Source organism: Achroia grisella, unplaced genomic scaffold, assembly GCF_030625045.1.
Source record: "Achroia grisella isolate CSIRO2021 unplaced genomic scaffold, CSIRO_AGI_Agris_v1 utg1240, whole genome shotgun sequence".
Lineage (NCBI taxonomy): Eukaryota > Metazoa > Arthropoda > Insecta > Lepidoptera > Pyralidae > Achroia > Achroia grisella.
In genome coordinates, this window is record NW_026712603.1 from 777274 (window position 1) to 794526 (window position 17253).

General features: G+C 32.7%; 2 protein-coding genes across 2 annotated transcripts; both read left to right on the top strand.

The window, feature by feature from the left end:
* The first annotated feature begins 6873 nt into the window (after positions 1–6873).
* Positions 6874–11554, top strand: LOC131854575 (uncharacterized). Its single transcript, XM_059205691.1, has one exon. It carries the CDS (start codon positions 6984–6986, stop codon positions 7410–7412), a length of 429 nt encoding a protein of 142 aa, XP_059061674.1. The 5' UTR covers positions 6874–6983; the 3' UTR covers positions 7413–11554.
* Positions 11555–13765: 2211 nt separating this feature from the next.
* LOC131854598 (uncharacterized) lies at positions 13766–14542 on the top strand. Its single transcript, XM_059205719.1, has 2 exons — positions 13766–13814; positions 13905–14542. Exons 1-2 carry the CDS (start codon positions 13766–13768, stop codon positions 14540–14542), a joined length of 687 nt encoding a protein of 228 aa, XP_059061702.1.
* The last annotated feature ends 2711 nt before the right edge of the window (positions 14543–17253 follow it).

Below are 17253 nucleotides of genomic sequence, written 5' to 3' on the forward strand. Positions count from 1 at the left end.
CCTCCGGCGACGGACTTTCTTTGTTTCTGATATCGATAGTGCTGTTCATCACATAGACAACGCGTCATCTTGTTTGCTATTCATTACACATTTATTTTAATATGAAACTATTGCTGTTTGACTTTTTAACAAAAAATCCTTGTCGTGATACAAAATCTTAAGTTATGGCACTTGTATCTACATAAAGAATGACTGTTCTCATGAAGGTCGGCGGCGGTTGGTGAGAGAAAGTAATCGGTATTATAGGATACAGTACAATCATACTGCGTTTATAACTTTATTAGCGTGGTGATCGTGGTCTGTTACACGCATAACAACTGAACCAATATAGATTAATTTTGTTATAAAGACAGATTAGATCTTAGTCGCCTTTTTCTCGCGAAAGTAATGCTTGACTAATTTACGTAATTGCGTGCTAGTTGTTAATAAATAGTGGGAAGCCGTGGGTTTATTCGTTTGTCTGCTTACATCTTCTAAACCACGCAACGGACTGATATGATTTTCACTGTCATATCTACAATTTATTTTTGAAGGTTTGTATGTATAATGTATATGACATAAATGAAAACCGTTTACCATCAGATAGATCATACTTGACCACCAGACGACCCTGATATTAAAAAAATACGCATGTATGAAATAATCATTCGAATTCGTAGGTACATTTAATGTAATTTGAAGCATGTAAGATTAATCGACTAAAAGAAAAACAAATTTATATCTAGACACGCGGCAAAAAAGTAAACTGGCTTGCAGCACCGTGTGTATATTTACACGAACCATTTGGAGCCACTTTTGACCCCCTCATAACTCAAAAACTCTATCACAAAAACCTGTCAAATTTGGTTCATATATTGAGACTTGCGAGATAAATATGTGTTCCAAATTTCATAAACATCTCAAACGGTTATTTAGATATTAATGTCCAAAAATCGTCATTTTTATCACTGATCAACTATAGATCAAAATTATAACCCACTTCCAGATGACCTAGGACGTTCAAATTTGGCATGCAGATAGGTAATTAGGTGAATATAAAGGAAAAAATCTGAAACTGGTAAATTGTTATCATTTTACTACAATTTTTCACTTTAATTGATTATTTAAACTGGACGAATACTAAAATTCTATGAAAACGTCGATAGCCACCAATTGACATTGATCCCTGGCGAAAAATTTCATCTTGTACTGGACGGAAAGTAATATTGTATGAAAACGTCGATCATTACCAATTTACGTTGACCCCTTCACATCAGTGTCGATAACTAGCAAACTTCAAATATTGCATTGAGCGGTAAACACTAGTTGCTATAATTTAGATTCTGTCTAAAATATACTCGTACTTATAACTAGGAGTATAGTCGAATTTCGTATTTATTATGTTATTAACTGAGATTTGGTATTAATTATTATTTCAATATTTAGCGCACATCGATAGTGTAAAATTATTATTTTTATAAATAATTATTAAATAATAGACATTTCGGTATAGGGCGCCGCGGCGCCGTGTGGGAGCGGTGCGATAAAACGTTGACGCGAACCTGTCCGAGCGAATGGCAGCCGCCCTCATATGTCTCAATGTTTTTTTTCTCGATATCTAACCTATAAGGTTGCGATTTATGCTACGAAATTTATAGCTTTCTTAAATTATACTTATATATTTGTGGTTATATTATTATTACATTATTTTAGTAAATACGTATGGTATAGACAATAGTTTAAACCAAAAATTAATAACAATTTTAGTATAGTTATAAGTAGGAATGTATAGTTAACTCGAGAATGAGAACTCATTGGTAACAAATTGTTTTCTTGAGAATTCAATAGATAACAGTCAATTTGTTACATAATCGTCTTTACGAACTATAACGTGTCAATACGAAGTTTCAGATATTAAATAATGTATATGTTGAAAGAGAACAATTCCGTATTTGCTTAACATATGCTATTACTATCCACAAATCACAAGGCCTTAGTTTTGGCAGTCCTCTTCTCAACGGCCTCCTCTATATTTAATAAAGGGCAGGTTTACGTTGGACTCTCCAGAGTTAAAACCTTAGATGGAGTACGTCTTAACAATTTAGATCCAAGTCACGAGAGCTCTATTGTAGAGTACAACCATCTGTGGACGTTAACGATTTGCCCAAAAATTCCTGATACTGAATTGGCATTGCACTTGAACATTTAAAAGTTACAAGAAAATATTACAATTATACCCCGTAAATATACGAAAATACAGTAATTTATCAAAAATAATATTAATTTAGTTATAAATATGTACCTAGTATAATTTATGTACAAAAAGTAATGATATCCCATCAAAAACATAAATGTGAAATGATAGCCGAGTTTAATATTATGATATATGCCTTGATTGTTGACTTCTACGACAAAAGAGATGAGATCTAAATGGGTGCCAAGTTCAATGGTCTGTCCTGAAATGTATTTATAACAATATAAAATATCATTTCTTCTTATAACTTAGGATAATATACTGTAGCCTAGGGTCTAACTTGTCTAATAGTTTTCATATACGAAATATATTGTAGCCTTCGGAAGTTCTAAACATGTTACTTGTCGGTTCCTATTTTAATATTAATAGTAACTAGCAATCGAAAGTAATAATTGGTATATGAGAACTGGCCAAGTTAGACCTTAGGTACAGTATATTATTAAGTTACAAGAAGAAATGATATTTTATATTGTTATAAATACATTTCTTCCCCACGCACCATTCATTATCATCCACAAAAAAAAAAGTCGTGCTTGCCCCTGACTTCGTACACGTGTACTCTTGGATCCATAGATGATGATCAAACGACTACTATAAAGAAAGCATATATTGGATTATTTAAATAATTAATGAAATTCTAGATGGCGTATTGAAATTGCTCCCTTTGGGGTATATTTTCCCGACTTGCTTTAGTCTATGTATACTAATTATATTATTATTTTATTTTTTATTATACAGCCAAAGAGTTTGTTTGTTTGAACGCGCTAATCTCAGGAACTACTGGTTCGAATGAAAAAATATTTTTGTGTTGGATAGTCCATATGTCGAGGAAGGTATCATCTATATAACATTACTCTACGACCAATAGGAACGGAGCTGCAATGAAAAATTTTGCAAAAGATGGGGAAATTAAACGCAAATGTAGTTGCACGGGTCAGCTATATTTAACAATTTCTGTGAAAAATTTATCGCAATTCCTCCCGCCCTTTTTGGTTAAATTAATTTAAATTTCTAAGTACTGAAACTATTAAACTTTTTAGAGATGTGTTTCGATCGTAATTAGGTACAAACGGTTACGGTTAATGTACTATGGTATTTTTCCGTTATTTGCGCGCCAACTGACAAAGAGTGACCTTCAAAGTTGATTGCCCTTAGGGCTACAGTTTTAATCAGTTTACATAAACTTTTTTCTACTACTGCAAATTGTGATAAATATGCTGATGGTCTTCCTAATGCTGGGGACCGGATTGTTTATCATTATAGCCCTTTAATCAGACGTAACAATTTTTTGTTGTTTACACTATATCTGATAGTTCTTGATCTGATTGATTCTAAGCAAAGGCCTCCTCTAATCATTTGTATCCTGATGACTGTGTTCTATAGTTGACTGTTAGTCAATTTTATTTCTGATAACATAATATTGTACCAACATTAGCCTGTATTTTAGAATAGAATAGATTAGAATAGAAAATCATTTATTCAAATAAACTTAATTTAAGCACTTTTGAATAGTCATAACAATTTGTTTTTTATCTACGTTTTTTATCTTTGTTTTTTATCGTTCGGAAAGCTGTCTCATCACAAGAAGAACGAGCAAGAAACTTTTGTGTGTTAAATTCTTTTAAATAATCCTTGTAAGTTTACATTTACAAGTCGAAACGTGTGAATACAAACTACCAACAAGCACTAATTTTTGGGTCAAATATAAATTGCGCGCAATGATTAAATCAGTCGTAGTGATAAGAGCAGACCAGTTACAAGCAGCAGTCGTTCACGAGTATGACGGATAAGCCATCACTGCGCTCGACCATAATTGTGATAGCCCATTGACCCGGCCCACCACGCCGTTTTAGTGAGCATGACTATCATTCCACACGACCACGTCACAGCTACAAAAATTACTATATGGTAGTTACAGTATTCGCACTTTACATTGATGCATGCGGCAATCAATACAAAAGCCGCTACGCTATCATATATCAAGAAAGCAGTATGAAAATTAAAATTATAACGTTGTCCGCAAATAAACATATTCTTGCTATAAATTGCTATCATCTATAAATTCATCTATCTTATAATACATTTTAATATACCTTAAGAACTAATATATATAGAAACTAACAAAATATAAAATGATAAATGGGAATTAGTGATAAATTGGACTGACCGTTTGGGTATGTTAAGTATAAAAACATAATTGTTGTCATGACTGTTCCGTCTGCCTGGTCCTCGGGGTTTGCAGTCGAGAAATTATTTTATTCTGATGTATAAGCTATATTATTGTAAACTTTCATTAAAATGTATTCAGTAGTTTTTGCTTGAAAGAGTAACACATCCATCCACACTCACACACTTCCGCGTTTATAATATTAGTAAGATTCTGTAGACCCATCTGATGAAAATGATAACTTTCGCCTACCTATATATCTATAACAGCATTTCGGATATCACGACATCATAGAACGTCTTTTCTGTTTCCGATGACTAAGATGTCATGCAATTAAAAGTCTCTGGAAGTTGTGAATTTTCGGTTTGGAATATTTCATCTAACAAAACGGAAAATAAACATAAAATTAATTTTACAAAACGAAGCCAACCAAACGAGAAGCAGATATCTTTATACAAAGTCTATCTGGTTTATATTAGTTTAGGTAAACTTTGGCTACCCTGTCTGTGATTATATTGTAGTTGTGAGTATATTTTTCTTTCAAAAAGGTTATCGTACCTACCTTTTGATTCCCACCCACGCCGGGGTCAAACACTTTTGGCGCTTGTGATTACTCTTATTTTGCTTTTAGTTCGCGTACGTATTTACGTATATATTAAAATACTAAAATAGGTATATACTAAAAATATACTATTATTTCAGGTTCTAGAAAATTAACTATATGCAAAGTACATGTATTGATTACATTTTGTTAATTTAACAAAACTAGTAGTCCCCCTGTGGTCGATATTAATAAATAAATAACCTTGGACAATTCACACAGCGCCATCTAGTCCCACGGTAAACAGAGTTTGTGTTATGGGTACTAGACAACTGATATAAATACTTACATATATATTTTTTTGTAAATACACAAATAATATACATAGATAACACCCAGACCGATACAAAGAATCATTCTCATAAATACAAATGTTTGCACTGTGTAAAGAAACGAACTCACGACCATTTGAAATGAAGCGGTGTGCTAAACCGTTATACTACCGATGCAGTACTTGTATTCATGAGTATGATTGTTTGTACCGGTCTGGGTGTTTTCTATATATTTATAATATTTACGAAAAAAATATATATCTATGTATTTATCAGTTATCCAGTACCTATAACACAAGCTTTAGGTACCTTTTTTTTTTTTAACTTGGAGAAAATCCCTCATGGAGACCCGCCGGCCCCGGGGGAAGCCCGCGGGTACTGTGAGACTCCTACTCACTAAAAAATCCAAGATGTCCCTCACCCAACGCCATAGATGGCGCGGTGGCCCACTCTACAGCGGGCCCCATCTCTGTGTGGGGAAAAGCTTTAGGTATCTAAAAAAGATGGCGCTGTTTAACTAAAAAAAAATAACTAAAATAAACCAAAACAATAATTGATTTCACTTATTGATAGAATTTTCGACTGTTTGTTTTTTATCTATTAGGTTGCGTTTTGCATCAATGTAACGCGGTAAGTTAAATTTATTTTTGTTATTTATAAATAAAAATGTTATTAGCGGTTTAGCACATCGTCTTAGCTCCGATGGTCGCAGGTTTGATTACTCGCACGGTACAAACATTTGTATTCATGAGTATGATTGAGTGTTTTCTATGTATGCATTTACAAAAAAATGTATTTATGTATATCTATCAATTGTTTAGTAACCGTAACACAAGCTCTGCTTATTTTGGACTACATGGAGCTGTCTTAATAGTCCTGGGTTATTATTTATTGTTATTCTGAATACCACAGCGCCTAAAAGTCGAAGGCTAAGCAGAGTACAATAACACATAAAGTAGTTATACAAGTTTAAAAGATGAATAACAATGTCGAAATATTGTTTATGGGGTCAATCCTCAGCCATCTGCGAACAGGTTTTATTAAATTCCCAATTTTTTATACTTATTTTTCGACTAGCATGGAACCACTACAAGGTTACAATATATAAGTACTTGTTCGATAAGAAAAAAACAATAAAATTTGACAATAATATAAGCCAACAATCTCTTTGCCACATAAAGTTGCCTTCAAATATGTATAGGAATGCATTTAAAGAAAAATTGCTTTATGTATATTTACGAGTCCAAAATGTGTATAAAAATATATCCGCTCTTTCACGATCAACTGAAGTACCTGAATTAATGAATACTATTTTCAGCCGGATAGACTGCAACGGTGAACTTAAACTCAAAAATGAGTATCATGACCTCAATATAATCCGAATAAATTGCGAAACACCCCCTATAATTGCTACATTCCGGCGCAGACGTATCTCTCATTTTGTTGGTTTATGTCTGCCCCAGCCCCCACGAACATCCAGAGCCTCTGAGCACTGAAGTGAATGCAAATAACGATCAAAACCGAGAGTGCACGAATGCTGTCGGCCCTCTGAGGTTATATATAGAGGTCGCTCGGAAAATATCTCTTCAGTACCTTTCATATTGCGAACTGTGTGTACGTGTTTCGCGCGCACGGCGTTCATTAACGAAAACATTGCTTTCAAACTGAATTGTTATGAGAATAGTTGATTGTTAATAACAAAACAGTGAAATGCCAACCGACATCATGCCGGCTGCGTGTCGCGGTGTCCATTTGAGCGACAATTTCAACAGGAAAAAGAACATCGATGCAGAGGTTAAGTCCGGCTTTTTGGTGCTTTTGGGACCTGACGGCATGCGGCAGGACGTAAGAGTTGTGGTGTACAGAACAACGTTGGAGCACTTTGCTGTTATATATCCGAGGAAGAGATTGTCGAAGGCCATCGGCGTGGTCAACCTGAGGAACACATCAGTAGACCGAGACGAGAACAACAGTGGTTTTGTTGTCAGACAAAAAGGTTATGACAATACCGTGTCGGCTAAGTTTGTGTGCTCAGAACGCAATGTGGAGGCATGGTTGGCTGCGTTCACGACTCGCTCCTCGCCGCATAGTCAGCATCACGCCAGTCTACCGGTCCTCGTGGAAGGCGAGGAGAGCTAAAACCGTTACCTAACCGATACAACATCGGTTTTTGTGATTGATTTGTTTTCGCATATATAATGCGAATTTGCGACACGTCGCAACGAGGTTGTGTTTGTTTTGCAATGGGATGCGAAAAGTGAAAGCGAGATTTTTTTTTGTGAGCGCATGAAAGTGCTCTCTGTAATGATTATGCACTTACCGGAGAATAAAAAGCGCCTGTGACTCAGTGAATCATCGCAGTGACTACCGCTGTCTCGCTGATTGCCTGGTATTTTTTTCTTTGGTAACTTCGACAATCTGGTATACAATTGATATTAATATATAGTGATGCATATACAGACATATATTGAAGTGTGGTTACAACATTAACGAATAATAACTAGCTACCGTTTATAATAATAGTTTAATAGTGCAGAACACTTAAATCAGAAAGTTACTTCATTTATTCAGTTATGTAGTAATATGAAATAATTTTAATTACGGAGAGTCAGATGTCCTTTGATGTGTCTAGCTATCGTTTACATATGGACTTATCTGTCTTTCAAATGTTGTATTGAAAATTTAAAATAGCTATGTTCATTGTAGTTATTTCTGTATATTGTCACCAAGCGTTCTTTTCAATATTCGAGTTTTCAATAGTCGAGTTCGAGTATACTTAACTGTTATATTATTTTATGAGTCATCACATGATTTAGGTCAGTCTGTATTTTTTTATGAATTGTTATTTATTGTTGTCAGTTAGGTATCTATAACCGGAGCCGCGCTATTTTTTTTTAATATTAATCGTAGAATATATATAACCAGTATGCAACTAAATTACGTTAAAGATTTAATAAAACAGATAAACCATATATTTGTAATGCCTATGCAACATTATGAAAACAAAATGCGATTGCTTCACCGACAAGAAATCAGCTTAGCTATGAATAGGAAGAACATTTTCACAGAATGGCCGTCTGTATTAGGCAACATTAACAAAATAATAATTTTCGACTTACATCACTTTGCGTTGACGAATCTTCTCACTGAACTTATAGTATTGGCTACGATGGCTTTTAGAGGATTTTTATTATATAATAAATAGATAAATACTAATTATTTGTATTAGTTATTCATAATTACGAAGTATGTCACATTCTTTTAAACTTACCGCATCGAAAAAAAATTATTAATTAAAAAAAGAAATACATATTTACTATACTCACACTGATTTTAAACAAATTATCTAAAAAAAAAACAAAAATGGCTGTTGAATTGAGAATCTTCTCATCGAATTTAGTTAAACACCTATTACAACAACATAAGTTATTGTAGTCATAAGCATCATACATGCCTATTGCATATATTTGAGAAATATAATGTCTTAAAATGACTCAAAAACGTATTTCAAAATGTCGACAAACAATGTTTGTAGGCAAATCTTGCGCCACGTAAATTTTGTGTTTGGTTGCATAGGCAGATTTTAGTTATTACTAAATTATATTACGTGTTACTTACGTACTTTGTACACGGATTTAGTTATTTCAACACCAGCTTTCGTTATTTACGTATATTAAGAAAAAAGGCGCGCTGTGATTAGCACAATATTACGATTAAAGTTTCTTTTTTATTAAAAAAATATAGGGCATAGATTGTGTTCTTAGAAATCATAGACAAGACATTCATTTCTTTTATTGTTATATATTTTTTCTTTTTTATCTACAATACTTTGTGATTTTTATACAGTAAAAAAATATATGTAGTTTTTATAAAATTCTGCCCTTTTTACGAATAAAAAGAACTTTTAACTTAGGAACGTATGTGTAGTATGTACCTATAAGACTAATTTTGTAGTAAAATACTAGGTACTTATTACAAAAGAATTGATAAAATAATATTTTATAAGTCAAAACCAGTTTACAGTTACTAAAGATTCTCTGGATTCTAAATCACAAAAAATTCACACGACTTTAGAATCTCTTATCTTTATGCGTAAAGTCGTTTAACCAACGGTAGCTTAGGCTCAATTTTCAAGGTCATTATTATAATAGTTTGTATGAGAAGGGTAAAAGCATTGTAAGGAATTTATAAGAACAGGGTCACGCTTTTAACGGCTTCAATCTTGGAGACTAATAATGTGACCCTGTTTGTTACGTTTTTAATTTCTTACCATAAATGGGGTGCTACCAAATTATTTCCATTCCCCTTTACAGGCCATACGATTAGATCGGTGTTTCCCAATTAGTGGTACGCGTACCCCCAGGGGTACATGATGTCACATCAAGGGGTACGTGCGGCTATCAGGAAAAACAAGAACAATTTCCAAAATATTATGTTATAACGATCACATCGTAAAAGCACGGAGCCCGAGCACTGACCGACCGTGCGCTATCCCGCGCCTGCCGCATCTTACCATTGGGCTGCCGCCGTCTCCCGCCTCCCGTTCCAGCTTCCCGCCAGTTTGTTTTTGTCTTAATATAATATTAGTGTGATTGCTACAATAAGGGGTATGCAAGGTTTGAGGTCTTTTTTTAGGTGGTACTCAGCAAAAACTAATTGGGAATCACTTTTGATAGAAATCAGTGATCCTACTACCTAAATAAAAACCAAAAAAAAGGTATAATTTGAAATTATTACATATGTTTTAAATAAATCAATGCTACCAAGATATGAAATTTGTTTAACTAATAGCAAGGAACACCAATAATTTGGCAGCACCTTATTGTAAGGATAGCTGTTGTAATTTCATGTGAAAATTAAAAATATGTTTGTACGAATTTGTATATTTTTCCTTTGTATAAAAAGTACCTGCAAAATTACAAGAGTATGTATTTCAAAAGCATGACTATTACGCTATGTTTGTAAAAAATACTAATGCAATAGAATAGAAAAATATTTATTCATATTAAAATAAACTTACATTGAAGCACATTTGAATAGTCATCACAATTTTTTTTAATCTACCTCTCATTCGGGATGTTCTCAAGAACGAGCAAGGAACTTGCGTTTTGCTCTTTTAAATATTTTCGTTGTAATTTTACATTTTTAAATTCAAATGTGTGATACAATATAATTTTTAAACACTCGGATTGTCATAATTAAGTGATGTACCTATTATATAAATACTGTTGTCTTAATTATTACTTAAAAATATTTATAAACCTTAATACCTTAAGATACCATTCGGCATCACTCTCTTATTAAAAAGCAATGGGATCAATAATAAATCTATAAAATATAATTAATATGTGAAGTAAAAAAAAATTTTAATTACCCTGTAAAGTAGGTATTATGTAATCTTTTTATGACTTAGTAGGAAAAGTCCTAAGTTCGTATTTATTCGACACTAAAAGAACGATGTGTTATTTCATGTCTGTCTGTCTCGCCGACGATGTAAACAGCTATAACAAAGGAAATTATTCCTCCTGTCATATTGTATTCAAATATACGCAGAAAAACGTTAAGTGTTGCCTTATCACGTGACTGACAATTGATAATGCATCTAATTACGTATTTATATCGTTATGTAAATTGGTCTGGATTATTATTATCCGGGATAACAGTCATGAATATGAAAGTATATGATATACTTTATTGCTCTTGTAATAAAATATAACATTGTTATATAAAAGGTAAAAGGACCTATATAATAAAGACCAGAGAATTTCTCTGTTCTCTGATAAAGACATATATATCTATATATAATATTAGACAAACGAAATCAGCGACTTAAATTATTTGCAGACCATCAATTCATTTTTTTTTATTAACTGTTTATACGAAAGTACCTAGGCACTTTCGTATATGTTTATCGCTAATAACTCCGTAATAGTTATATTTACAAAAATACTTTTATGTTGCTCTGTATCTATCTGTTTTCGTTTCTCTTTATGTTTTACGGCAATAAGCACAAAAAATATAAATATTTTTTCAAAAGTTTTTTTAAAACGTTCGATTTTAACTCTCCTCTTACTACTCGGTTGTCTCTGCCTATATGTAATGTATACCTACTTAGATTTAAATGTATATATTTTTAATGCGACATTCCACATTGTATTGTATGCCAGTTACCTATTATAAGTTATGTAAACAGTCATTTGTTTTTCTATTGTCAAAAATAGAGAACATTAATGTGATACTGAAATTGTGTGATTGTTTGTAATAAGGATATTATTTAAGCATATGGATAGTCCAGTGCATTTAGTTGATAAATGTATACCAATATTCATTAAATATAAAGTATACATAAGTGTTGTATTATTTTATTGAACCACAATATAAGCAAATCAAACAACGACTATTACAATTTTATTTTTGTCTATGATTTTTATAATAATTATATTGTTTTACCTTTTGAATGTCCGTTGTCTGTTGCAGCCACCGAAAGTGAAGAGGCAGTATGCGCGCGCTAGCTGTATTTTTTCAAATGCGTTTCAATATTATTTTGTTTTACATCAGGATGAAATTGTTTAAAAAGATGTCACGGTTTTGCAGGCACAGATCTGTGATAAGACGTTCGAAGGGTTGAACATGACATTAGTATTGTCAAATATTTCCAAAAACATCGATGCCTTTTTTTGCTCTCGTCTCATCATCATTCATCATTGTTTTATGTGAATTTTGCAACAAAGCTGTCTATGCAAAGATAGTGCTTGAACTATGAGAAAGGTTAAGTTTATCTTTATTAAAAATCTGTCGATAACTTATTAATATTGGGCCAGAAAAAATGAAGACATCATTTAACATAATTATATTAATTGCCAACAGCAATAATTATCAAATATTAATTATATGTAATAATATTTTACATTGTCTTATTTTATTCAGACTGTCTAGTATTGAAGTCACTGTCCTAGAAAGATCTCATCATCGTGTAATGATGTCACTTGTCTTTGATCGAGTCATTCTTTATAATGACAGTAGATCCTAGTGTACATTCAACATCATTAACCAACTCCACCGAACAGTAATATCCTATAAAAATATAATTATGGTACTCTGTCTTCATACGTATATATATGCATATGACTTCTGGTTGCGGACACAAAGAGATAGAGAATCAATCAATCCCATGTACAATTCGAACGGGGGCAGAAATTACTGCGGCCTGAGTTGAGATTCCTAGAATAGAATAGAATCCTTTGACGACCTCGGCGGTCAAGCGGTATAGCACACCGCTTTACGTCCGGTCGCGGGTTCGATTCCTCGCACGGCACAAACATTTGTATTCATGAGTATGATTGTTTGTATCGGTCTGGGTGTTTTCTATGTATAATATGTACATACATACAAAAAAAAATCTATGTACTTGTATCAGTTATCTAGTACCCGTAACACAAGCTTTAGCTAGCTTAACTTGGGACTAGATGGCGCTGTGTGAATTGTCCTGGGATTATTATATATTATTATTAGCAGGCGCCCTCAGACTAAAGTTGTTTCCGTATAATCAGGACTTAGCCTTCAGCCACTCCATAAAGCCTTTCAGTGATTTGGAGTGCTATCTGCCTTGTTGCCAATCGTTCTGTGAAGCTTGTTTGTCAATTAAATTACAAAAAAAGGATTAAAAAAAACAGGTGGACTGTGATTGGTACGTCGTGCCATTATAGATGACTAATGCGTCTGTATCTGCCAATAACTTCACTGCATGAATATTGCAGCATCTCTTGCAAGGCAGCTGCGGGCAAAAATACCTAAGTGAGAACGAACAGCGAGTAAAACCACAGAATCCTAATAGAATTTGCTTTAACTGACCACCCGCTGTTTGCAAAGGAAATTGGGGAATGTATCTATCTAAGTGATTTTACCTATTTGGCTAATTAAATTTTTGTTGCCAGGATAAGGTTTAAAATATATAAATAAAAGAAAATGTTTAAAAAATTGTACGGAAAACAAAAAAAAATAGCGTTAGGAATTCCATATAAAAATACAAACAGAGTCATAATCATAATATATGTCTCTCTCTCACTGCACATCATGATACTGCACTCAAACACACTGCAATCTCATTTCAAGACGCGCATATTATCAGTCAGACTCCTATAATGTATGCATTTAAAATTAAATTATATAAATAAAGAAACTATAATAAATTAGAAATATTTTAAAGACTTACTGTAAAAGCTATGGAAGAATAAATAGAGTAAAAAAGAGGAGGCTCCTGGCACAGCCATTTTTATTTTTAAAAGAGGTTTCAACAACTGTATACAATTTAGCAAAAATTGTGTTACCTTAATTCGCACAAGAGTCCTAATCAAATGAGACCAATTCCCTTTACAGCATTCTCATTTGATTAGGACTTTTGTGCGAAGCTGGAGAGTTTAACTAAAGCCTAAATAAAACGGCACGTTTAACCGTTTTATCAGTCACTATAGTAACTATAAAGTGCCTATAGCATGTATTACGTGCAAATATCGTGTAGGTACCAACCATTCCAATATCAAAGTAACACGTGTGTATTTCAACCGTATGAATACACAATTTATAGAAATATAATGGCCAATTAGTCTTAATAAAAAATCACAATTCGCACAGAGGATGAAATTAGCAGAGCGAAACGGCCGCGGGACTCGAAACGTGCAGAAATGTGGTCTTCAACAAATTTCGCCACAATTACAATGTTCTTAATATTCGCGTCCGCTTTTTATCCAGCGATCTCATACACACCGCTCACAAAGGACGAACATTTGGATCGCATCAACAAGATGAACGAAGATGTCGAACCGTTTCGAAAAAATTTGACGGAATGCGCGCGACAAGTTACGGCATCGATGGCTGACGTCGAAAACTTTTTAAAGAGGATTCCACAATCTACTACGCAAGGGCAATGTTTTGTAGCTTGTATTCTTAAAAGGAATGCGATTATAGTTAAAAACAAGATTGATCAATCTAATCTGCTAGCGGCGAATGCAGCAGTGTACGGTGAGGATAGCGAAGTGATGGCGCGATTGAAAGCGGCAATTGTGGAATGTTCCGATGTGGTAGAGAGTATATTTGAGATATGCGAGTATGCTTCTGTATTCAATGATTGTATGCATATGAAGATGGAACATATTTTGGACAAAGTGACAATGGAGAGGCGAATGGAGGCACTGGGGCAAATGACGTCTAACCCTGATGAATGGAGTGAGGATGAAGACGAAATGTTGAAATTAGTGAAAGATGAACTTTAGAAATTAAGATATTTAAATTGAAATTAAACTTACTTTTATTTGGCTGTAGCCCGTAATAAAATAATTATTTATGGTACGTCTTTAGTAGTAATATTAAGTATATTTCCTACTTAGGTTTTGTAAACAAAAACATAAAAATGGCCCGGTCGGTTGGTCGGTATGTCATGCATATTTGGCTTATAATTGATATAATACTCTACTGTATATTATTAAATATAATGTCCTATTATCACAGATGGCATAATGAGAGACATTTTTTAATTTATATAGGATCATAAACAGCTTTATAATTATAAAACTTATATCTATTTAAAATTGTTGTGGTTAAACAACAACAGATAATGAAAAAATGAAAAGGACATGTTTTGTGCAGATTTTTATTATCTACAACTTTTATTTAAAATAATTTTTCATATCTCTTACCGTTATCGAGTTATTTTAAAAAAAGCGTTTTACAACCCTTTTTAAGTTTTTTCATCCCTTTCCCGTCAACTTAAAACAAAATTTCTTTTTAAATATTATTATTCATGGATTTGCGGCCTTATTGTTTTATATTGTGCCAAAACTGGTCACATCATGTTTAATGTAAAATTTTACTGGACTGAATATAACATAAACATCTATACCTACATCTGTCTGAAGTGTCTGATTGTAATATTGAAATAACCGTTTTTTCTGCATGCATATGAATATAAATCTGTGCCGTACAGACCCCAAAAAATAAAATGTTTTACAATTTTTGTCTGTCTGTTTGTGTCAAAAAGTCATTTCGGAGAATAGCTGTATATTCTCCGAAATGCGGATCTCCCGTTAAAAATCATCGAAAATAAGTCAACTGACACACCAATTGAACGAAAAGTAATTACCGCTAATACCTCAATGTATAAGAGGCACAGATAGACAAAAGTTCTGTGCATCAAACCAATCCCGTTTAGCGTTAGAACACCTAAAACAGAGATTTGCTCGGGATGAGTTAATTATAGAACATTACATAAGAGAAATTTGATTTTACGTCAGGTAAAATAGTTAATCTCGACTGTTCAACAAGTAAGTCCGTACGCGTTTGTTTTTATATAAAAATTTGTGTGTGCGGCCCGTTTGATGGTAAGTTTTTTATTGTTTTATGTGAATTTTGCAACAAAGCTGTCTATGCAAAGATACTTAGTGCTTGAACTATGAGAAAGGTTAAGTTTATCTTTATTAAAAATCTGTCGATAACTTATTAATATTGGGCCAGAAAAAATGAAGACATCATTTAACATAATTATTTTAATTGTCAACAGCAATAATTATCAAATATTAATTATATGTAATAATATTTTACATTGTTTTATTTTATTAACATAATTATATTAATTGCCAACAGCAATAATTATCAAATATTAATAATATGTAATAATATTTTATTTTATTAAATGTCTAGAATTGAAATCACTGTCCTAGAAAGAGACGCGCTTCTTAGCAGTTAGTCTCTTTCTCTTTCAGGGCAGAAGTGTTTCGGAAAATAATTTAATATCTTAGATAGATAAAATAGCTTAAGAATTATTGTTATTTTACTGGCATTACGGCTTTTTCATTTCAAATTACGTCTATTTAGCTCGTAAAGTATATCTCGATTTAGCAGCATACCTTTCAGTTCTTTTTAGTCGATGATATCAAATACTTAACATCGATGCATCGACATTATCATCATAATCGATTTTCATAATCCACCATTTTTTTTTCATAATCTTTTCGGGATGTAAGATACTTCATAACAAGCATATTTTTGTTTAATCCATATTTTTTAGCATAATGAAACCATTGTCATTGAGGTCGCTGATTTTGCCAACGTTGTGGTAACCATTGTCAATAAATAATAATCAATTACTTCACAATCGATTTTATATTCACAACAAAACTTGACATATTTTGAAACTCCTAATGGGTATTATTATTTGCTTTAAGTCATCACCACATATCTGATGTATAGTCACCAGATGATGTTTTTTGGAACACTACGATGAAAATGTCGAATGTAGGTCATTGCAAAGATTTTATCATTCATCACTTGCAATATTACGAATTAATTTGTAGGTTTTTAGCAGAAGATAAAAATAAAAGTCAATTTCCGATAAATTCACTGAATTGATTCAGTACTATATCGATTCTTTTGGATCGAGAAATCGATTCTTTGGCCAATAGATTGCCATCCCTACCTGAAATTCGTTTTTATTGTTTGTCGTCCATTTCTGACTGTTAGTTTTAGGTTATTTCAGTGGATATTGAATTGAATACATTTGAAAAAGATAGTTATGTAATTTGAAATACATATTCTAGGAATATTAAAGTAATTTGCTAGAAATTAGTTATCAGGGTTTTGGCTTTGTAATACTGTCCTCGTCTCTTCATAGCGTCATCCGGAATTACCTGCGTGGTACTTATTATTAATCTCGGTATTTTTGTCTTCAACGTATAGTATACACAAATACTACACAATTTCAATAGTGTCTGTTGCACTTGGGTTAGTAAAATTGAATATAGAAAAGCCATTGACGTGACTCTGAATTTATTTCTCTATTTGTTTAAGTGAGGTAAATTAATAAAATGGTCATAAAGTTGTACATGACGAAGCAATATAGTCGTGTTGAAGTCTTTGATAGTGTTAACTTAATTTTATATTTTCTATTTAACTGTGTTTGGTCAAAACGGTAACAAATGGTTGGTTGGAA